General features: G+C 53.3%; 1 protein-coding gene across 4 annotated transcripts; it reads left to right on the forward strand.

Moving 5' to 3' along the window:
• The first annotated feature begins 161 nt into the window (after positions 1-161).
• On the forward strand, positions 162-19,410 carry TAOK2 (TAO kinase 2). 4 transcript variants are annotated; one of them, XM_047780125.1, is made up of 19 exons: positions 172-973; positions 4,031-4,197; positions 4,374-4,445; positions 4,539-4,640; positions 5,135-5,180; positions 5,313-5,409; positions 5,546-5,659; positions 5,766-5,857; positions 8,550-8,643; positions 8,747-8,828; positions 9,708-9,875; positions 10,041-10,301; positions 10,470-10,631; positions 12,397-12,762; positions 12,848-13,051; positions 13,366-13,605; positions 16,738-16,950; positions 17,670-17,777; positions 17,914-18,038. In XM_047780125.1, the coding sequence occupies exons 2-18, from the start codon at positions 4,066-4,068 to the stop codon at positions 17,760-17,762; spliced, it is 2,538 nt and encodes an 845-aa protein (XP_047636081.1). In that variant the 5' UTR covers positions 172-973; positions 4,031-4,065; the 3' UTR covers positions 17,763-17,777; positions 17,914-18,038. The 4 variants fall into 4 exon arrangements, with proteins under 4 accessions (XP_047636078.1, XP_047636081.1, XP_047636079.1 ...); XM_047780123.1 differs by lacking the exon at positions 17,670-17,777 and adding an exon at positions 18,179-19,410 and having other exon boundaries at positions 173-973; positions 17,914-18,096; XM_047780124.1 differs by lacking the exons at positions 16,738-16,950; positions 17,670-17,777 and adding an exon at positions 18,179-19,410 and having other exon boundaries at positions 174-973; positions 17,914-18,096.
• Positions 19,411-19,891: the final 481 nt, after the last annotated feature.

The raw sequence follows: 19,891 nt of genomic DNA on the forward strand, positions 1-19,891 counted from the left end.
GGCTCCTCCCCCTCCAAGACTGGCCCTGCTCCCGGCCTCCTCCCACCCGGGGTCCGCGTGGCGGGGCGCGCGCGCACTCTGGCTGGGTTGCTGCCCGGCTCCCCGGCCGCAGCGGTAAGGGGAGGGGGCGGGGCTATTCCCTTCTGAGCCCCGCCCCCTTGGCCCGGCGTCCCTACCGCGCCTGCGCGCTCCAGCCCGGTCTCCATCTTGGAATTGGGAGGAAGAGGGAGAGGGAGACCGGGACGAGACCGGGGCTGTGGTGCGGAGAGAAGCTGAGACTGAGAAGAGGAGAGGGAGAGAGGGCACGGGGACCGCCCTTAGCTACAATCTTTCCGCTATCCTCGGGAGAGAGAAGGGGAAAGGGAGGAGGCCGGGGCGGGAGTGGAGGCTGTCACCCTCGGACCCCGGCGTGAGAGGGGCCGTGCAGTCGACCGTCCTCGGGGTAGGCCCCCTGTCGGTGGCCGAAGACCTGGGGCTCAGTCCCTTCGGTCTCGAATTTCCGGGCTTGACCCCACGCTTCTCAAATATCCGGGTATCAGCCCCTCAGATTTCAGATATCCGGGACTCGGGTCCCAACCTCTCTAAACCTGGGGCTCTGTTTCATAGAATTTCAAATATCTGGTGTTCAGGATCCTGCGTGTACCAGTATCCGGGGTTCATTCCCCACTAGTTCAGATATCAGATTCAGCCTCCCCCCATTCAAATATCTGGGGCTCAGACCCCACAATCAGAAATCCGGGATTCAGCAACTGTCGCCCTCGAGGAGGAGGAGGACTGGACCGCGAGGTCAGATCAGGTTGTCACCCCCTCCCCTCCACGGGAGGCTTCCCGGGCCCGCCCCTCAGGAAGGGCGAAAGCCGAGGAAGAGGTGGCAAGGGGAAAGGTCTCCTTGCTCCTCTCCCTGCTTGGCAGAGCCGCTGGAGGACCCCAGGAGGAGGCGGAGGCGCTGGGGCACCATAGTGACCCCTACCAGGTGAGACACGGGGTGCAGGGGCGCGGGTCCCTGTGTCTAGCTTGAGAAGAAAGGGTGCTTCTTTCTGGGAAGCTGGCCCTGGGTAGGCCCTGTCCTCAGGATGGGGAAGCCCAACGGGGCCAGTGGTCAGCCTCTGACTAGCCTTGCCTTTTGCTGCCACCCTCTTTCCCTTCCTCTTCCCTTCATTATTGCCTGGTTGCTGGGGGACCTCAGGGGACAGGGTCTCCGATGTCACCGGGGGTCATACCCTAGGGTGCTTGAGCTAATCGGATGGGTTTGTGCCCTTCTGGTCTCTCTGTTCACTTTGCCCCTCACTGCTACCCCTTCTCCATGATTGTAACCCTCTTTCCTTACTGCTCTGGGTTGTTGATTCCCATGCCTCTGATCCCTGTGGTGGGTCTTTTTATCTGTTTTTCAGGCATGGTCTGGTTGGGTTTCTTGTCCTTTCGAGGAAGTGTGTGAGTGCATTTGTATCTGGGGGTACCTGGCAATATTTCCCCCCAGCCTATTGTTACCTTCCAACCTCTTGCTGTGATGGTAGAAGTGAGCCCATTTGTCTGGCGATTTATTTCCAAAGTGCTTTATAATCTCTTCTCTCATGTGACCTCTTCCCCTCCATTCATCTGGTGAGGGGCTCATTGATTGCTGTCTTCCCGTTTTACAGTTGAGAACATTAAGGCCCAGAGAGGTTGCCCAAGGTCACACAGTGGCAGAATCAGAATTGGAACCCAAGCCCTTAATCAAGTCTTGCCCCTTCTGCGCCATACCTGTCTCTCGTTATCTCTTTTGTTCTGTGCTTGGGGTTAGCCAGGGGTGCAGAGGAGAATGAGTTGGGGTGAGATTTAAGAATGGAAGAGAGAGGAGCTACTTGAGGGCTATTCTCAGGAGCTTGTCCTGGTGGGAAGTTCTGGCTTCTGCCTTTTGCTTCATGGATTTTTCTCTCTACTGTGACCTTCATCTTTTACCCTGATCCCAGTCTTTGGCCTGGGTTCCTGAGAGGGCTGCCTCTTCTGACAAATGACAGTGGTGTCTCTTTAACAGTTAAAGCCGAGCTGTAGGTAGGGTAGGATGATCCCCAAAGCATTAGAGCCTTGTTGGGTGACTCTGGAAGCAGAGAGAAAAACCCGTATACTGAGTGTCTGCATGGTGTTCCTAAGTATGAGATCTCATTAAAAAATTCACAACAGCCCCACACTGTCATCCGTTTTACTGATGAGAAGACCAAGTGTAAGGAACTTACTCAGAGCCCTGTTGCTGTACTTTGTGGATGATATGCGCTGGTAGTGTAGCTTAGGACCGACAGACTTGGGTTTCCTCATCTGTAGAGTGGAGATAACATTGTCCATTTTAGAAGGTGGTTATGATTTAGCACAGACCTTGGTAACCACTCATATGTTTGTTATTTGATGCAGAGGCCCTGTGTGATGTTTCACTGGCATCCCTTACATGCGCTCTGGGGTCCTGGGTTGGCGTTCTTGGCTGGGTGCTGATAAAGAGGTCAAGAAGATTCCTTTGGCAAGTTGTGAGCACCTGCCTTTGTGTGTGGGTGTGTGGTGGGGGTGAGGGGTGCTTGGCAGGGTTGCTGGCAGGAGAATGGAGAAAGGGGCCTGCTTTGAGGAGCTGAGAGCTGCTTAGGGCTGGGCTCAGGGCAATCAATCAATCTCAGGCTATTCTGAGCCCTCTGCACCCTGGGGGCCCACCAGAGAGTGAGGCTTGCTCCATGCCCTCCAGCTTCCAGTTGGGCTGAGGAGACAAAATTAACAACACAACAGGAAACAATGCACAACAGAATATAATTACATGCTAAATTGTTAGGTGCTTTTAAGGAGCTAGAACTCTGCCCTGGGAGTCCAGCTCTGCTGAAAACTCTTTTGTGCCTAAATTCCAACAAGTACTTAGCCAGGAGCCTGGCCTGGAATCCCCTTGGGGGTCTTGGCTCTGAAGTACTGCTGGAGTTTTCAGCACATTTCTGGCTAGATGCTCTAGGAGCTCTCCCCAAGGGCACAGTAGTCTGGGGAGGCTTCCTGCAGGAGGGGATTGAGCTTGGAGTGAGTTATTGAGAGAGTAATGCCTGGTGAGGAGAAGGTCCTGTACTGTGACCTTGGGGAAAGAAGTCCTTCCTTTCTATGCCTCAGTGATCTCATCTGTGAAATGAAGATCACGATCCTGCCCAGCTTGTTTCATAGAGATGTTCTGAAAACACAGGGATAAAGGACCAGCTTTGGGCACGGCACATCACTTGACCTGTCTGAGTCCATTTCCTCCTCTGTAAAATAGGGGTAATGGTAAAACCTCATAAGGTTGTGGTGAGGATTGAATGGAAGTTGATGTACGTAAGGGGCTTTCTATATGCTCAATAAATGTCCTTTGTACACTGCAAAGTAATATGTATGCCATTGGACTGGACAAACAAGGCAGCCCAGATCACAGAGAACCCCGCAGAGCCAGAGGCCATTTCTGTCCCGGTCCTTCCCATTCTAAATCTCCTCCCTGCCACAGTGTCCCCAGCCCTTTTTGAGAGCAAGTCTCTTGGCCCCTGTGGGCCAGTACCCACTTGTAACAATGGCCGGATTTCCACTGCCTCCGGCCTGGCCATTTCCTGCGCTCTTCCACGGTGTGAGAGGTTGAGGAAGGAGGGGGCCTCAACGCCAAGGGGAACAGGAAGGTGCCTGGAAATGGGGCATGGTACTTGTGGGACAGGACACTTGGGGATCTGGGGTTCTGGCAGGGAGGCACAATCTTTTATTCTTGAGAGGAGATGTAAGGGTTGTAGGGAGATGGAACTTATTGAGGGCTGAAAGGGTAGGTGAAGATGCTTAGCTCCTAGTCTTCCTGTGGTTTTAGGGATTCTGGGGATCCGGCCCCCATGCTCTGGTTGCCAGGGCAACTTTTTTTGGTTGGGGGGGAGCTTTGATGTTTCTTATTTCACCCTGCCCTTCCTCAGTAATGCCTCCCCCTCTCTGGGGAACTAGGGGAGGAGAAGGCAGAAACTTGAGGGACCCCCTACCTCTCTGAGGAGCCCATCTTTGTTCTAAAAGTCCTGTCTCTGTCCTCTAGGTCAGGCCCCATTCTCAGGGCCCCCGGGGGCCACCATGCCAGCTGGGGGCCGGGCCGGGAGCCTGAAGGACCCCGATGTGGCTGAGCTCTTCTTCAAGGATGACCCAGAAAAGCTCTTCTCTGACCTCCGGGAAATTGGCCATGGCAGCTTTGGAGCCGTGTACTTTGTGAGTTGAGGCTTGGGAGGGTGGGTTAGGCACTGTCTTCCCACTGCAGACCTCCAAACAGCCCTGTACGCTACTCCATCACACCAGCCTTTCCTGCCCTCCTACTGGGCCAGCAAGTCTGCCTGCTGCCCTGTGTTCACTGGGGGCCTTCACTACCTTCTGGTCTGGTCCTCTAGGCCCGGGATGTCCGGAATAGTGAGGTGGTGGCCATCAAGAAGATGTCTTACAGTGGGAAGCAGTCAAATGAGGTGGGTCAGGTTTGACAGTCTGGGTAGGAGGCAGGGGATCCCAGTCTCAAGGTGCAGGCTGAGGAAGCCTCTCTTCCCCTGACCTTCTTTCAGAAGTGGCAGGACATCATCAAGGAGGTGCGGTTCCTGCAGAAGCTCCGGCATCCCAATACCATTCAGTACCGGGGCTGTTACCTGAGGGAACACACGGCTTGGGTGAGCTAGCCCCTGCCTCTGCCCTGATCTTTGCCCCCACTCAGGTCCATCCTTACCCTAGTCCAGGCTCTTAGGTGGGACCTGTTCAGAGTGTCATTCAGATCTCCGGAGGGAGGAAATCTCTCCCAACCTCTTTAGTCCTCCGACAAATTCATGAACAGCATTGCGCGTCCAGAGGAGAGGCTGGGCTTGAAGAGTGACATAGACTGTTAGCAGTTGAAAGGGGGACATGTGGGCTGGAGGAGCTGCAGAGTGAATGAGGCTTCGAAGGGATCCAGATGACAGTGGTCGTGATGTCTTGGGCTCTTTCTAAGTGAGATCCTTACTCTAGGGACTCCCCTCCACTCTCCGTTTTCTCAGTTGTCTTTTCTCCTTGTTATTACCCCCGGGGCATCACTTGAGTGAAGGAAGCTCTCTGTTTTGGATCTCTCCCTGAGGGAGACAGGTCAGGGGTGGCCAGATCTGCTGATCTCTGACCCTTGACCCTTCTTTAGCTGGTGATGGAGTATTGCCTGGGCTCAGCTTCTGACCTTCTAGAAGGTAAGTGATTCTTTGGCTTACAAGTGGGAGAGGGAGAAGAGCAGAGAAGCTGTAGGGGGAAGGGTTAAGGGAAGGTAGTTCTAGTCCCACCCTTGGGCTCCATCAGTGTAATGTTTTTCCCTTACTCCTCAGTGCACAAGAAGCCCCTTCAGGAGGTGGAGATTGCAGCTGTGACCCACGGGGCTCTTCAGGGCCTGGCTTATCTGCACTCCCACAACATGATCCATAGGTACAAGCAGCACTAACGATAGGTGGGCGGGGTGCTCGCTACACCACTCCTCATTCTGCTGGCAACAGCTTCTTGGAGACTTGGAACCCAGCCTTCCTGAGATACGTATCTTACCCCCGTGCTTTGCCTCTGACAGGGATGTGAAGGCTGGAAACATCCTGCTGTCAGAGCCAGGCTTGGTGAAGCTGGGGGACTTCGGCTCTGCATCCATCATGGCACCTGCCAACTCCTTCGTGGGCACCCCATACTGGTAAGTGGGAGTGATGGTGAGTGAGGAGAGCTCCCAGAACGTTGGGAGCAGGAGTTAGCAGGGTCTGGGCAGGTGATTAGCCTCTCTCTCCTGACCATTCTCCCAGGATGGCTCCAGAAGTGATCCTGGCAATGGATGAGGGGCAGTACGATGGCAAGGTGGATGTCTGGTCCTTGGGCATAACATGCATCGAGCTGGGTAAGGACATTCTCCTTTCTGCTCCCTTATCCTCTTTTCTCTTTATTCCTTTCTTGTCTTCTGTCCCCACACCATCCCATCCTGTGAGGCCTCCAAGCATCTGTCCATTTTGAGTCTGTCCCTGGTCTCCAATACAGTCCGCTGTCCAATCCTGCCACTTCCTAGACCTGAAGATTTCATAGCATTTAATCTCTCTCTCTAGTTTTAAATCTTTTCTGAGTGCCCACTCTGTGCCATGTATCATGCTAATAAGTTCTGGGGTTGTAGCAGTGAATGAGATTCCTGCTCTCTTGGACCTTATAAGTTGGGGAATAGGCATGTTTTGTCTCATTGTGATAAAAGTTGCAGGAGCAGTACAACTGAAAAACAAGAGACCTGGTCTAGTTTAGGGGATGAGGAAGGTCTCCTTTGTAGCACAGCTATCAAAACAGAAGCAGGAGACAAATAATAGATGGCCATTAGAAGACTGCAAGGAAAAGCATTCCAGACAGAGAGATAGGAGCAGGCCTGGGGAACTGAGACGAGCTTCAGTTGTGTGGAATGTTGCATGTATTGCAAAGAGCAGTGAACGATTAGACCAAAGAGTTAGGCTCAAGTGAGTTCATAAGGCCTTGAAGCCACGTTGAGGGTCTCAATTCTGTCAGCCAACAATATTGAAACAACTGTTTTAGTGAGATGATATTTGTAAGGCCCGGAACATGGTGCCGGGCACAAAATAATTGCCCAAAAAAGAGATGCTGTTACTCTTACCAGCAACTTCCAGTGTGATCTTTCCCATCGCCAGTCCCTTTTTCCTTCCAATCTCTTTTTTGTCCCATAGATCTGCTCAGGCGATGTGCTGGTGGTTTATTCCCCTCCTCAGAGCCATCAGTGGCTCCCCATTGCCTTCAAGACTAAAGCTATCCCTGTCCTTGCTTACAGCAACCTAAAGGCTCTGCTTCCTAAAGGCTGGCTCTCCCCTTCACAAGCTCTACCCCCAAGTGTGCCATGAATTTTTCCTCTTAATTACCTTTGTGTCGTGTTCTCTGCCTGAGGTCAGAGATTTGGACATGCTTTTCCCTCCATCCACACATGTCTACATTTACCATTTAAGCTCAAGGCCAGGCAGGCGATGGAAATATGTGAAGCAGGTCAGGTGTAAGAAAAATCTGGAGCTTCCCATTTTATTCCTAGGTTTAAGTAGAATGAGCACAGAGAAATATTTCTCTACTGTTGAAAAAAATCCATCAATCTTGGAGTTCCCATTGTAGCTCAGCAGGTTAAGAACCTGACATAGTGTCTGTGAGGATATGTTCAATCCCTGGCCTTGCTCAGTGGGTTAAGGATCCAACATTGCTGCAAGCTGTGATCTAGGTCAAAGATACAGCTTGGATCCTGCGTTGCAGTGGCTGTGGCATAGGCCGGCAGCTGTAGCTCTGGTTCAACCCCTAGCCTGGGAACTTCCATATGCCATGGGTACATCCCTAAAGAAAAAAAGAAAAAAAACCCCATCAATCTTGATTATAAATGGCAACTGATAGTATCAGAGAAACAATATGGAGGAGACTAAGCAGACAGGAGGTCGCTATTCCCATGGGAAGAGGGCAGCTATTACTTAGCTCCAGCCTAGTGTTACGCAGGAATGTATGCCCCATTTCACCAGGTAATTTTTTAAGAGAAATTTGAAATTGAGGTTATTATTATTTGGTTGCTGTTGTCAGAGTTTAAGAATCACTGTTTAGGCCAAAAGAGTAAACAACACAAAACATTTGGTCCACAAGGGGCTTCTGGCTTGCAACTTTTGATCTAAGGCTTGTCTCCTATTTTCCAGAAGACCTTCCCTGAGTCCCCCTGCAAATGTAGTAGCATGAAGGCCCACCACACACCCAGCTTCCTAGCCAGGTTTCCCTCTTGTGCCAGGTAGCACTTGGAACTTGAGGTTACTTGTTCAATTCTGTTTAATCTCCCTGTTAGAGTGTAAGTTCCCTGAGGACAGGGCTTGTCTGTTTTTCTTTATCTTCTGCATAACAAGCAAGTTTTTTGCTCTCGTTTGGCTCCTAATAAACATTGGTTGGGCAGGCAACTAAACATGCTTCCTTCTGCCATCATTGGTGCTTTTGCATGTTATTTTCTTTTTTGTTCTTTCTTCCTTTTTTTTTTTTTTTTAATGGGAAGGGCTCAATATATATTTATTGCTTGATGAAATCTTTAGTAGAGATGGTCCTAAGAAGAGAAACAATTTAATGTGGAAACAGGAAATTCTTGAGTTACTTGCAGAATTGATGCAGAAACAAACTCTTACCAAATGTGGTAAGGCTTATTCAACTCTTCTAGGCTTATCATTTCTTAAGCGGGTTCCAGAATTTGCAGTATCCAGGCAGGGATGACAGACATATCGACAAACATGGTCTGCATAATCTGTACGTGATTTGTACATGGTAAGGCCCTGAGCTAGCCTTGCGCTGGACCCCAGGAAGGGCACCCTGCACTCTGCCTTATTTTCTTTGATCTCTATTTCACCCATGTGCAGTAGAGAGCATGGGTGTTGCATCTGACAGAGGAAGGCATTAATTGCCATTATGGGAATTGCTCAAGATCATGCAGCGAGGAAGTCAGGGAGCAGGGCTGTGAACCCAAGTCTTCTAATTTCCATTCCTGTCTCCTCTGCCCACCTGCTACCTCTCACCTTCTTCCCCTTGACCTTTCTCTGTAGCGGAACGGAAACCACCGCTGTTTAACATGAATGCGATGAGTGCCTTATACCACATTGCACAGAACGAGTCCCCTGTGCTCCAGTCAGGACACTGGTGAGGACTGGGATTCCTGGGCCCAGGGGTTAGGCCACAGGGGTAAGGCTGCCTGGCTCGTGCCCCCCCCCCCACCCCTTCCTTACCCTCCTGTGACTTCTAGGTCTGAGTACTTCCGGAATTTTGTTGACTCCTGCCTTCAGAAAATCCCTCAAGACAGACCAACCTCAGAGGTTCTTCTGAAGGTGAGGGCTCACTGGCCTAGCATTCTGTTTGAGCTGTAGCTTTGTTGGAGCCACAAGAAACCCCTCAATGAAATTGGTGATTCCCAGTTCTGTGTCCACCAAGAACTTCATTTATGAATTCCCACCCCAGTGCCCAGTGGACTCTGTTTTGCAAGATTTTGTCTACCAGACTGTCTTTATTTATTAAGTAATGATGGTTGTTTTCCCATCTTTTATTAATCGAAGATGTATATAATTGCCAGCCAGGGTTTCTGGTCAGCATGCGATATAACGAGGGTTACCACATTGATCTGATGTAATTCAAGCCAAAAGCCTCTGTGGCCTTGTCATGGGTAAATGTATGATTTCCCTTAGGTAGTTTTTGAGTTATTAGAAGTAGAAGGGTTGGAGTTCCCATTGTGGGCCAGCGGGAACGAATCCAACTAGGAACCATGAGGTTGCAGGTTTGATCCCTGGCCTCACTCTGCCGGGAGCTGTGGTGTAGGTTGAAGACGTGGCTTGGATCCTGTGTTGCTGTGGCTGTGGTGTAGGCCGGCAGCTGTAGTTCCGATTTGACCCCTAGCCTGGGAACCTCTATATGCTGTGAGTGTGGCCCTAAAAAGCCAAAAAAAAAAAAAAAAAGGTAGAAAGATCTCTGTTCCCTTCAGAGACCCATGGGAACCTACGGACCCCTAGTTGGGAACTGACTTAGATTGTCTAGTTCAACCTACTTGCTCTATAGTTGTGGGATGCCTTATGAGGCCCAGAGAGGCTCATGACGTCCACGGGCAGGCATCACTTCTTCAGAGAACATGGTCTAGAATCCAGATCTCCTGTCTCTTCTACTTGTCAGCCGTGCCTGGAGGAATAAGAGACTATCTCAGTGTTCTCTTCCTGCAGCACCGCTTTGTGCTCCGGGAGCGGCCACCCACAGTCATCATGGACTTAATCCAGAGGACCAAGGATGCTGTTCGGGAGCTGGACAACCTGCAGTACCGCAAGATGAAGAAGATACTGTTCCAAGAGGCACCCAATGGCCCTGGCGCTGAGGCCCCAGAGGAGGAGGAGGTGAACCAGCTGGCCCTGCCACCCTGCTTCACCACCATCTTGTACTTGCCTTCTGGCAGCTGCTTAGCACTCCCTTCCCCACCCCTCCTTGTACCCTCTGTTTCCTTGTGTGCAGACCCCTTGTCCTTCCCCTCTCCCGCCCAACCGCCGGTGTCCTGTTCACAGGAAGCAGAGCCCTACATGCATCGGGCGGGGACGCTGACCAGTCTAGAGAGTAGCCATTCAGTGCCAAGCATGTCCATCAGCGCCTCCAGCCAGAGCAGCTCAGTCAACAGCCTAGCAGATGCCTCCGACAATGAAGAGGAGGAAGAGGAAGAGGAGGAGGAAGAAGAGGAGGAGGAAGGCCCTGAAGCCCGGGAAATGGCAATGATGCAGGAAGGGGAGCACACAGTCACCTCCCACAGCTCCATCATCCACCGGCTGCCGGTACGCAGCTCACCCTGAGTAGGCTTGACAGTAGCGGGGCCAAGCCCCAGCTCTCCTGCTCAGGAATCACCCATGACTGCTCCTCCTCTGAGTCTCACTGGGTCTCTGGGGAACTCCCTCTGGACCCAGTGACCTCTGAGTCTCAGACATTCCTTCTACCTCCTCTAGGGCTCTGACAACCTGTATGATGACCCCTACCAGCCAGAGATGACCCCAGGCCCTCTCCAGCCACCTGCAGCCCCGGCTCCCACCTCTACCACCTCTTCTGCCCGCCGTCGGGCCTACTGCCGCAACCGGGACCACTTTGCCACCATTCGTACCGCCTCCCTGGTAAGCGCAGCCACCCTGCCTCGGCCTGGATTCCCCAAACTGTCTGAGTCCAGAAACAATGCTCTCCCTGTGGCATATGACTAAGTCTAGGTTCTACCCTCACTTTCTGTTGCTGTCCCTTGCCTTCTCACCTAAGCCCTCCCCTCTCCCCTCTCTTCTCCCAGTGGACTATTTTGGTCACATTTCCTGGTGTGGGTGCTGGTAAACTCTTACTCCATTTTTGTGACTGGGTGTAAATAGCATCTCCTGGTGAGCCTTCCCAGGCGCCTGGCCAGCCAGGCGCTTGGTATCCTTGTGCTGTGGTGTTCCTGAACAGCATTATGACAGGGTTGCTGTGCCCTTAGAAGACAGAGATGGTGTGCAGGTATGGGCCTGTGCAGTAATTGGCTTTCAGGCCCACACGCATGCCTGTATTTAATCCTTCCAGCTCTTCTGGGAGGGAGAGGGTATGATCCCATTTGTGAGATGAAGCAGGTGCGAAACAGCTTGAGCTACTTCCCAGGCACCTGTGATGGGTCTCAAATTCTGTAACCATGACCTTGGTCCTCTCCTAAAATCAAGTCATGGCAATGTTTTTCTCAGTTCACAGGGAAGAGTGGACTTTTCCTAAAGCATAATTTTTATCCATACTTTTAATAACTTTTAAACTACAGTCTTATTATGGAGTTCCCGTCGTGGCACAGTGGTTAACAAATCCGACTAGGAACCATGGGGTTGTGGGTTCGGTCCCTGGCCTCACTCAGTGGGTTGGGGATCCGGCGTTGCCATGAGCTGTGGTGTAAGTTGCAGACGAGGCTCGGATCCCGCGTTGCTGTGGCTCTGGTGTAGGCCGGTGGCTACAGCTCCGATTGGACCCCTAGCCTGGGAATCTCCATGTGCCGCAGGAGCGGCCCTTGAAATGGCAAAAAAAAAAAAAAAAAGTAAATAAATAAATAACAGTCTTATTTAGCTGCAAGCTTCAACAGTCCCCTTGGAGGCCACTGTTTGGTCTAGTATGTTCTTATAACCTCTGCTTGTGGCTGGTTCTGCTAAGACAGTTCTTGAGACCCTGTGGTGCTTGGTGCTTTGTGGTACTGGGCAGAGAGGATTGTGACTTCCAGGGTTTGGGCCACCTAGACTAGTTTGGGGTCCATTGAATAGCTTCTGGACAGTGGAATCTGAGCTCAAACTGCAGATGACATCCGGGCCCAGTGTTATTGTTGTGCCAACGTCCCATGGTCCATATTCCAGCTCTGTACCTGGGTTCTAAAGGGTCTTGCGTGTTCTGAAGGGAAAGGAACCAACACTTCTGGGTTCAGAGTGTTCTAGACACTATTGAAGTGGTATCACACTTAATCTCCACAGCCCCTATGAGGAGGTCTTACTGTCCCATTTAACAGAACTAATAAGCCTTAGCTCCATTAACTTGCTTGAGGTCACATGGTTAGTAAGGGGCAGATCTGGGATCTGGGCCCAGGTCTGCAGGTCTGTCTGGTTCTTTTAAGCTTTTGAACTAATCTGAATTGTTGCTGTTTTATATAAGGCCTTGTGCTTAACACCTGTTACTGTCTCATTTAATGACACCAGCCTGTGAAGTAGATGATATCCCCGTTAGCCAGTTTAGGGGGCAGGCTCAGAGAGGTTACGTGTAGGCAAAGTACCAAATGAGAATTCAACCCGTGAGTCTGAGACCCATGTTTTTCCCCCATAGAGCACGAAGACTATGCGTGTTAATAAAATGGGAGCCAGGGCTATACCCGACTTCTCATCCTCTCTCCCACCCCAGGTCAGCCGTCAAATCCAGGAGCATGAGCAGGACTCAGCCCTGCGGGAGCAGCTGAGTGGTTATAAGCGGATGCGACGCCAGCACCAGAAGCAGCTGTTAGCGTTGGAGTCAAGGCTGAGGGGTGAACGTGAGGAACATAGCGCACGGCTGCAGCGGGAGCTTGAGGCACAGCGGGCTGGCTTTGGGGCTGAGGCAGAAAAGCTGTCACGGCGGCACCAGGCTATCGGTGAGAAGGAGGCAAGAGCTGCCCAGGCTGAGGAGCGTAAGTTCCAGCAGCACATCCTCGGGCAGCAGAAGAAGGAGCTGGCTGCCCTGCTGGAGGCACAGAAGCGAACCTATAAACTTCGGAAGGAGCAGCTGAAGGAGGTGAGGTAGGGCGGCAGCAGTGGGTGGGGTTGATGGTGGGTGAGGCAGGCCCTGACCACCTGCTATCCCCACTGCCCATTCCTAGGAGCTCCAGGAGAACCCCAGCACCCCCAAGCGGGAGAAAGCCGAGTGGCTTTTGCGGCAGAAGGAGCAGCTGCAGCAGTGCCAGGCAGAGGAGGAGGCTGGGCTGCTGCGGCGGCAGCGCCAGTACTTTGAGCTGCAGTGTCGCCAGTACAAGCGCAAGATGCTACTGGCTCGTCACAGCCTGGACCAGGACCTGCTGCGAGAGGTAGGCCTCCTCACCCTCCATTCTCCTCCCAGATGCAGGCACCTACCCTTTTCCATTTGCCTCACTTGTGGTCGTCTTTCCCCTCTACCCTCATTCATGTTTCCCCTCTGTCCTCATTCAAGGCTTGGCTTCTCTTCAACACCTCTTTCACTTTACACGCCCATCAGACCCCACTAGAGTTCCCAGGCCAGCCAAGAGCTTGGCTCCCTAACACCTCTCAGCTCCTTCTGTCAAAGAGTCCTGGGGCTCTTGCTTCCTTGACACCAACCAGGCTTCCTGACCAGTTTCTGGGCCCTGCCTCCCTTTTGTCTCAGGACTTGAACAAGAAACAGACACAGAAGGACTTGGAGTGTGCGCTGCTGCTACGGCAGCATGAGGCCACACGGGAGCTGGAGCTACGGCAGCTCCAGGCCGTACAGCGCACACGGGCTGAGCTCACCCGCCTACAGCACCAGACGGAGCTGGGCAACCAACTGGAGTACAACAAGCGGCGTGAGCAAGAGTTGCGGCAGAAGCATGCAGCCCAGGTTCGCCAGCAGCCCAAGAGCCTCAAAGTACGTGCAGGCCAGCGTTCCCCGGGCCTCCCGCTCCCCGCTCCTGGGGCTCTGGGACCACCCAGCACAGGCACCCCTAGAGAAGAGCAGCCCTGTTCATCTGGCCAGGAGGCAGTCCTGGACCAAAGAATTCTGAGAGAGGAGGAGGAAGCAGTTCCAGAGAGAAGGATTCTGGGAGAGGAAGGGGCTGCCTTGGAGCCACAGGAGCAGAGGATATTGGGGGAACAGTCAGGAACCCCGAGTCCCAGTCCCCTGAACTGTAGGAGTTTGGTTGATGAGGACGTTTGGGGGCTACCTGAGGAGGAGGGAGAGGAGCTTAGACTTCCATCCCTGGCATCCCAGGAAAGGAGCATTGTGGGCCAAGAGGCATCTGGGGAATGGAGGTTATGGGAGAAGGAGGATAGTAGTTTCTTGGATGAGGAGTTTGAGCTTGACTGGGTCCAGGGTCCAGCACTGACCCCAGTCCCTGAGGAGGAGGAGGAGGAAGAGGAGGGGGCTCCATTTAGGACCCCGAGGGATCCCGGAGATGGCTGTCCCTCACCAGACATCCCCCCTGAGCCACCCCCAACACATCTGAGACCCAGCTCTACTAGCCAGCTCCCTGGGCTCCTGTCCCATGGCCTCTTGGCTGGACTCTCCTTTGCAGTGGGGTCCTCCTCTGGCCTCTTGCCCCTGCTACTTCTGCTGCTGCTCCCACTGCTGGCAGCTCAAGGTGGGGGTGGCCTGCAGGCAGCCCTGCTGGCCCTTGAGGTGGGGCTGGTGGGCCTGGGGGCCTCCTACCTACTTCTTTGTACAGCTCTGCACCTGCCCCCCAGTCTCTTCCTACTCCTGGCCCAGGGCACTGCTCTGGGGGCCGTCCTGAGTCTGAGCTGGCGCCGAGGCCTAATGGGTGTCCCTCTGGGCCTTGGGGCTGCCTGGCTTCTAGCCTGGCCAGGCCTATTTCTACCTCTAGCAGCTCTGACAGCTGGGGGCAAATGGGTGAGGCAGCAGGTCCCCCGGATGCGCCGGGGCATCTCTCGACTCTGGTTGCGGGCTCTGTTGCGTCTGTCGCCCATGGCCTTCCGGGCCCTCCAGGGCTGTGGGGCCGTGGGGGACCGGGGCCTGTTTGCGCTCTACCCCAAGACCAACAAGGATGGCTTCCGCAGCCGTCTGCCTGTCCCTGGGCCCCGGCGGGGGAATCCTCGCACTGCCCGACACCCGCTAGCTCTGTTGGCAAGGTTTTGGGCCCTGTGCAAGGGCTGGAACTGGCGCCTGGCACGGGCCAGCCAGGGTTTAGCCACCTGCTTGCCCCCCTGGGCCATCCACACACTGGCTAGTTGGGGCCTGCTTCGGGGTGAGCGGCCCAGCCGTATCCCCCGGCTGCTACCACGCAGCCAGCGCCGGCCAGGCCCCTCTGCCTCCCACCAACCACCGCCAGGGGCTCTGGCTGGGCGGAGATCCCGAACCCGCCAGTCCCGGGCCCTGCCACCCTGGAGGTGACCACCTCTAGCTCTTCTCCAGCCCCAATGTAGAGCATCGAGCACTTTATCTCCCACTACTCAGTGAAGTTTCTCCAGTCCCGGTCCTCTCCTCCCTTACCCCTCCTTCCTCGGTGTGCTTCCCCACCTCACCCCAGCCCTTCGGGCCGCTAGACAGGCAGCCTCCTCGCCGTGGAGTCCGGAGATTATACTTTGTGTTCTCCTGAGCTCCTCCCCCACCCTAAGTTATTGCTGTTCTCCCGCTGTGTGTGTGTTCATCCTCACCCTCATCGACTCAGGCCTGGGGCCAGGGGTGGCAGTGGGTGGGAAGAGTCATGTTTGTTTTTTTTTTTTTTTCTCTCTGATTTTGTTTTTCTGTCTCCCTTCCAACCTGTCCCCTTACCCCCACCAAAAAAAAAAAAAAAAAAAAAAGACAAACACAAATAAAATATCTGAGCGGAACTGTACCTTTGGCCCAGGCTGCCTCTGTCTGCTTTGTCCTGCCGCCTAGCCTCCCCGGTATGCCCCCGATCTGGACCCTTGGCCCCCAGTTCCATGACCTTTTCACCCCATCTGTATTACCGCAACACCTCTCACTCTTCAGCCTCATCTTCTCTACCTTCATAGCTTCGTTCAGCCATGACCACTACCAGCTCAGGGGTCCGGGCCTCTGTTGAGCTCCCACAGAACTTAGTCCGAGAGTTCCCCTGTTTGTGGATTCCTCCCAGAGAGTCCTCAGGTTCCGGGTCCTTTTGTCCTCATTCCCTGCCTTTTCTCCCGACCCACTCCCTGTGTAGTTCCCTTCTGTCTGGGAGCTGAATGTCTCTCCTGGCATCAGGCACAACCCTAGAGTGCTGGGGGATGGGACCACAAGCCCCCCATGGTAGGGGGTGGTGAGTTTGGGGGCCCAGGCAGCGTGTGGGGGCTGTGAAGATGGGATTGGTTGTGGGCTCGGCACGGGAGCTGAGTGCATAAGGGGTGGGGCTGGAATGTGGAGGTCTGTTCAAGGTGGCAGCTGCTGGCCTGTTGAACTTGTCAGGCCCTTTCTGGCCACCTCCTTTGCCCTTTTCCCTTACGTGGCCTGAGATGGGGCCACCCCTTTTTAACCATTTCCTAGCTCGGTGCTTATCCTTCTTCCCTCCCTCCCACCCTGAGGTGATGAACCTGGGACTTCCTCTGTCCTTGCTCAGCTGTGTTGCTGTCTTCCATGGATGTGTCGACTGACGTGGTTTTCTCACTCGTGCATATTCTGTATCTGCTCATAGGCATCTATCTCTAGGTTATATTTTCTCCCTCCTTGCATGGTCAGCTTCTTTGTGTGCGCTCGGTACTTCAAAGAGTCTCCCTTGTCCTGCTCTAGTCTATGAACTCTCCTGCTTTTTCCTGTGAATTTTCCACCCAACTCTGTGCACATGCTCTTGGAACCTGTCTTGTCTTCTTTGCATCTCTTGCCCATTATGAATCTTCCTGATCTCTCTCAACACAATCCCATCTCTCCACATCTGTCTGTATACAGCTCCCCCCGCCCCCTCTGTCTAACATGTTTTCTGTTTCTCTCCCTCTCCCTGTCTCTGCTTCTGTCTCCTCTCCTCCTCTCTTTTTTCTCCCCCTTTCCCCTGGTTGTTCCTCCTCCTCCCCCCTGCCCCCATCTCCCCTTGGTCCATCCACTGCATAGTCTAAGGAGCTGCAGATCAAGAAGCAGTTCCAGGAGACGTGTAAGATCCAGACTCGGCAGTACAAGGCTCTGCGGGCACACTTGCTGGAGACCACGCCCAAAGCTCAGCACAAGAGCCTCCTTAAGCGGCTCAAGGAAGAACAGACCCGCAAGCTGGCAATCCTAGCCGAGCAGTACGACCAATCCATCTCAGAGATGCTCAGCTCACAGGCGGTGAGGCCTGGGGTCCAGGGAGGGAGCATGGTGAAGGTTGGCCTCTATATTCCCAGCTGAGCCTTGGGCAATGGAAGTGGGGGGTTGTAGACAGAGAGAGGGCTTTTTGTTCTGGGGAAGCTCAGATTCTCTTCCGCTATTGATATTCTCTGCAATGCTTTTATGATTTCTTTTAAGTATTCTCTTAAGGTCTTGACAAAGCCAGCCTGCCTACTCCACCAAGAACCACCAAGGAAAGAGTGGCTATAATTTTTTCCCTGGCCTGAGTTAGTTTAATTGTGAACAGGGAACAAATCAAAATTATTGTGGCCCTCAGGCCAGTTTGCTCAGACTTCTGGAGGAGGATTTTGAAGGTTGCTGTTCTAAAAGTGATCGCATATAACACTGGAATGGGCCACTTAAAATAGCGCAGTGTGAAAAGTGTCCTTATTCATTGCCATTCCCTCACCTAATCCCGCCTCTCAGAGGTAACTGTTGTTAGTAATGGTATTTTAGGGGTTTTTTTCCCCCTATGTGTATTTGGAAAATGATATAAAAAGTTTAAACAAAAATGGAACCATACTTTTACATACTGTTCTCTAACTTCTTTTCCCACCTAATATTTCTTGGACATCTTTCCATGTCAGTACACATACCTCATTTTTTTAAGAGCATAGAATTTTCCATGGTATGGATGTACCATAATTTATTTAACCCATCCCTTATTGGTGGACATTTAGGTTGTTTCCAGTATTTTGCTATTACAACGCTTCAGTGAACACCTTCGAGCTCATGTGCAAGTATACCTGGGGGATAAATTCCTGGAAGTGTAATTGCTGTGTCACAGGGTATGACGACCTTTCATTTCAATAGATGTTGAGACTGGCTGCTTCTTGAAACCTTAGGGCCCAGGCCTACTGGGGCAGGGGAGGATTGTGGGGGTCAGGAAGGTGGTCCCTAAAACTTGTTCTTCCTGATCTCTAGCTGCGGCTTGATGAGACCCAGGAGGCAGAGTTCCAGGCCCTTCGGCAGCAGCTTCAACAGGAGCTGGAGCTGCTCAATGCTTACCAGAGCAAGATCAAGATCCGCACGGAGAGTCAACACGAGAGGGAGCTACGGGAGCTGGAGCAGAGAGTGGCTCTGAGGCGGGCACTGCTGGAGCAGCGAGTAAGAGAGCTGGGCCTCCAGGCTCGGGGTGGGGGTCAGCCCCCACCCCCGGACCCTCTAACCTTTATTCTCGGTACCCCAGGTGGAAGAGGAGCTGCTGGCCCTGCAGACAGGGCGCTCCGAGCGAATCCGGAGTTTGCTTGAGCGGCAGGCCCGTGAGATCGAGGCTTTCGATGCTGAGAGCATGAGGCTGGGCTTCTCCAGTATGGCTCTGGGGGGCATCCCAGCTGAGGCTGCTGCCCAGGGCTATCCTGCTCCACCCCCTGCCCCTGCCTGGCCCTCCCGGCCTGTTCCCCGTTCAGGGGCACACTGGAGCCATGGCCCTCCTCCACCAGGCATGCCCCCCCCAGCCTGGCGTCAGCCCTCTCTCCTGGCTCCTCCGGGGCCCCCAAACTGGCTGGGACCCCCAGCACAGAGTGGGACACCCCGTGGTGGAGCCCTGCTGCTGCTAAGAAACAGTCCCCAGCCCCTGCGGCGAGCAGCCTCGGGGGGCAGTGGCAGTGACAATGTGGGCCCACCTGCTGCTGCAGTGCCAGGGCCTCTGAGCCGCAGCACCAGTGTTGCTTCCCACATCCTCAATGGTTCCTCCCACTTCTATTCTTGAAGTACAAAGTGGATGAGCAGATGATCGAGGCAGGGGTGGGTGGAGCCTGATCCTGGAGGGCTATAAGCCTGAGGTCCACCCAAGAGTGGGAGACAGGGGTGTTGGCTCCAGCTCCCCTCAGACCTCATCTCATGAGCTTCTTGGGCTGGCCAGTGGCCCAAGGCCACCTTGGGCATAAGGTGCCTCAAGGCTGACCAGGTGCCCCTGCCTCCCCACCATGGTGCCAGGGTATCTCTCCATCACGGCCTCGGGAAAGGAGGGAGATGATGTGTGTCAAATATTCATCTAGTCCCCTGGGGGAGGGGAAGGGTGGGTCTAGATATATTATATAAAGAGAACTATACTACCCTCTGGAATGGGGCCATGGACTGGGGACAGCAGGCCCCCACCCAGACCTGGGATGTGGCAGAGCAGGTCTGGAGCCTGGGGTGGGGAGAATGGGAGGAAAAGGCCTTCCTGAAACTCATGGGGTCAGGATGCCTGGGTCTCTCCATTCCCCCGTTGCTGTCTGACATCCTGTGCCGTCTTGTCCTTTATCTTTTTTTTTTTTTTTTTTTTTAATTGAGATCAGAGTTTGGGCAGGGGAACAGATCACCTTGGAAGGGGCTGCTCCCAGGCCTGGGGGCAGTCATGGGAGCCCCTCCCAGCTATGGGGCTAGCACAGAGCCCCTTGGGCAAGCTTTTAATAAACTGTTGGTTATTCTAACAGATCCCAGGACTCACCTTTTCTGTCTGAAGTTTGTTAGGGAATGTTCAGTGGCAGGTGATAGTGTTAACTTATGTTTTTTAAAAGGACTTACTGTATTGTGTAACTAAAAATTCCAGTGATTTTTTACTGACTTTGGACTTGACTAGATCCAGAGTGAGCTTCCAGGAAAGTCATCAGTCTCTGGACCTCTTGCTTCCCTTCGCTTTAGCTTCAGATTTTCAGAAGGTTCACCTCACCAGCAGACCCCTAGCACCTCCAAGCTTACAGCTTACCAGCAATCTCCACAGCAAGAATTCTTGCAGTCCTGAAGTGACTTCATTGGTTTGATCTGTAGCCAGGCGCCTGGGGTGCTCTGATTGGTCAGGTTTAGGTCCTGTACCCACCCCTTAAAGGCTGAAAGAATCACCCCTGAACTAAGTGGCTGTTTCCAGAAGGGGGAAGAAAGACGTAAACAACAGCTGTTCCCAAGCCCTTTCATTTTG

This window comes from Phacochoerus africanus, chromosome 5 (genome assembly GCF_016906955.1).
Source record: "Phacochoerus africanus isolate WHEZ1 chromosome 5, ROS_Pafr_v1, whole genome shotgun sequence".
Classification (NCBI taxonomy): domain Eukaryota; kingdom Metazoa; phylum Chordata; class Mammalia; order Artiodactyla; family Suidae; genus Phacochoerus; species Phacochoerus africanus.

Bases quoted from the DNA above. Each gene is read 5' to 3' on its own strand.
- TAOK2 (XM_047780122.1), top strand. From the start codon at position 4,066: ATGCCAGCTGGGGGCCGGGCCGGGAGCCTGAAGGACCCCGATGTGGCT. The intron at 8,644-8,746 runs GTGAGGACTGGG...TGTGACTTCTAG, and splicing joins GTGCTCCAGTCAGGACACTG to GTCTGAGTACTTCCGGAATT. The intron at 10,632-12,396 runs GTAAGCGCAGCC...CTCCCACCCCAG, and splicing joins CCATTCGTACCGCCTCCCTG to GTCAGCCGTCAAATCCAGGA.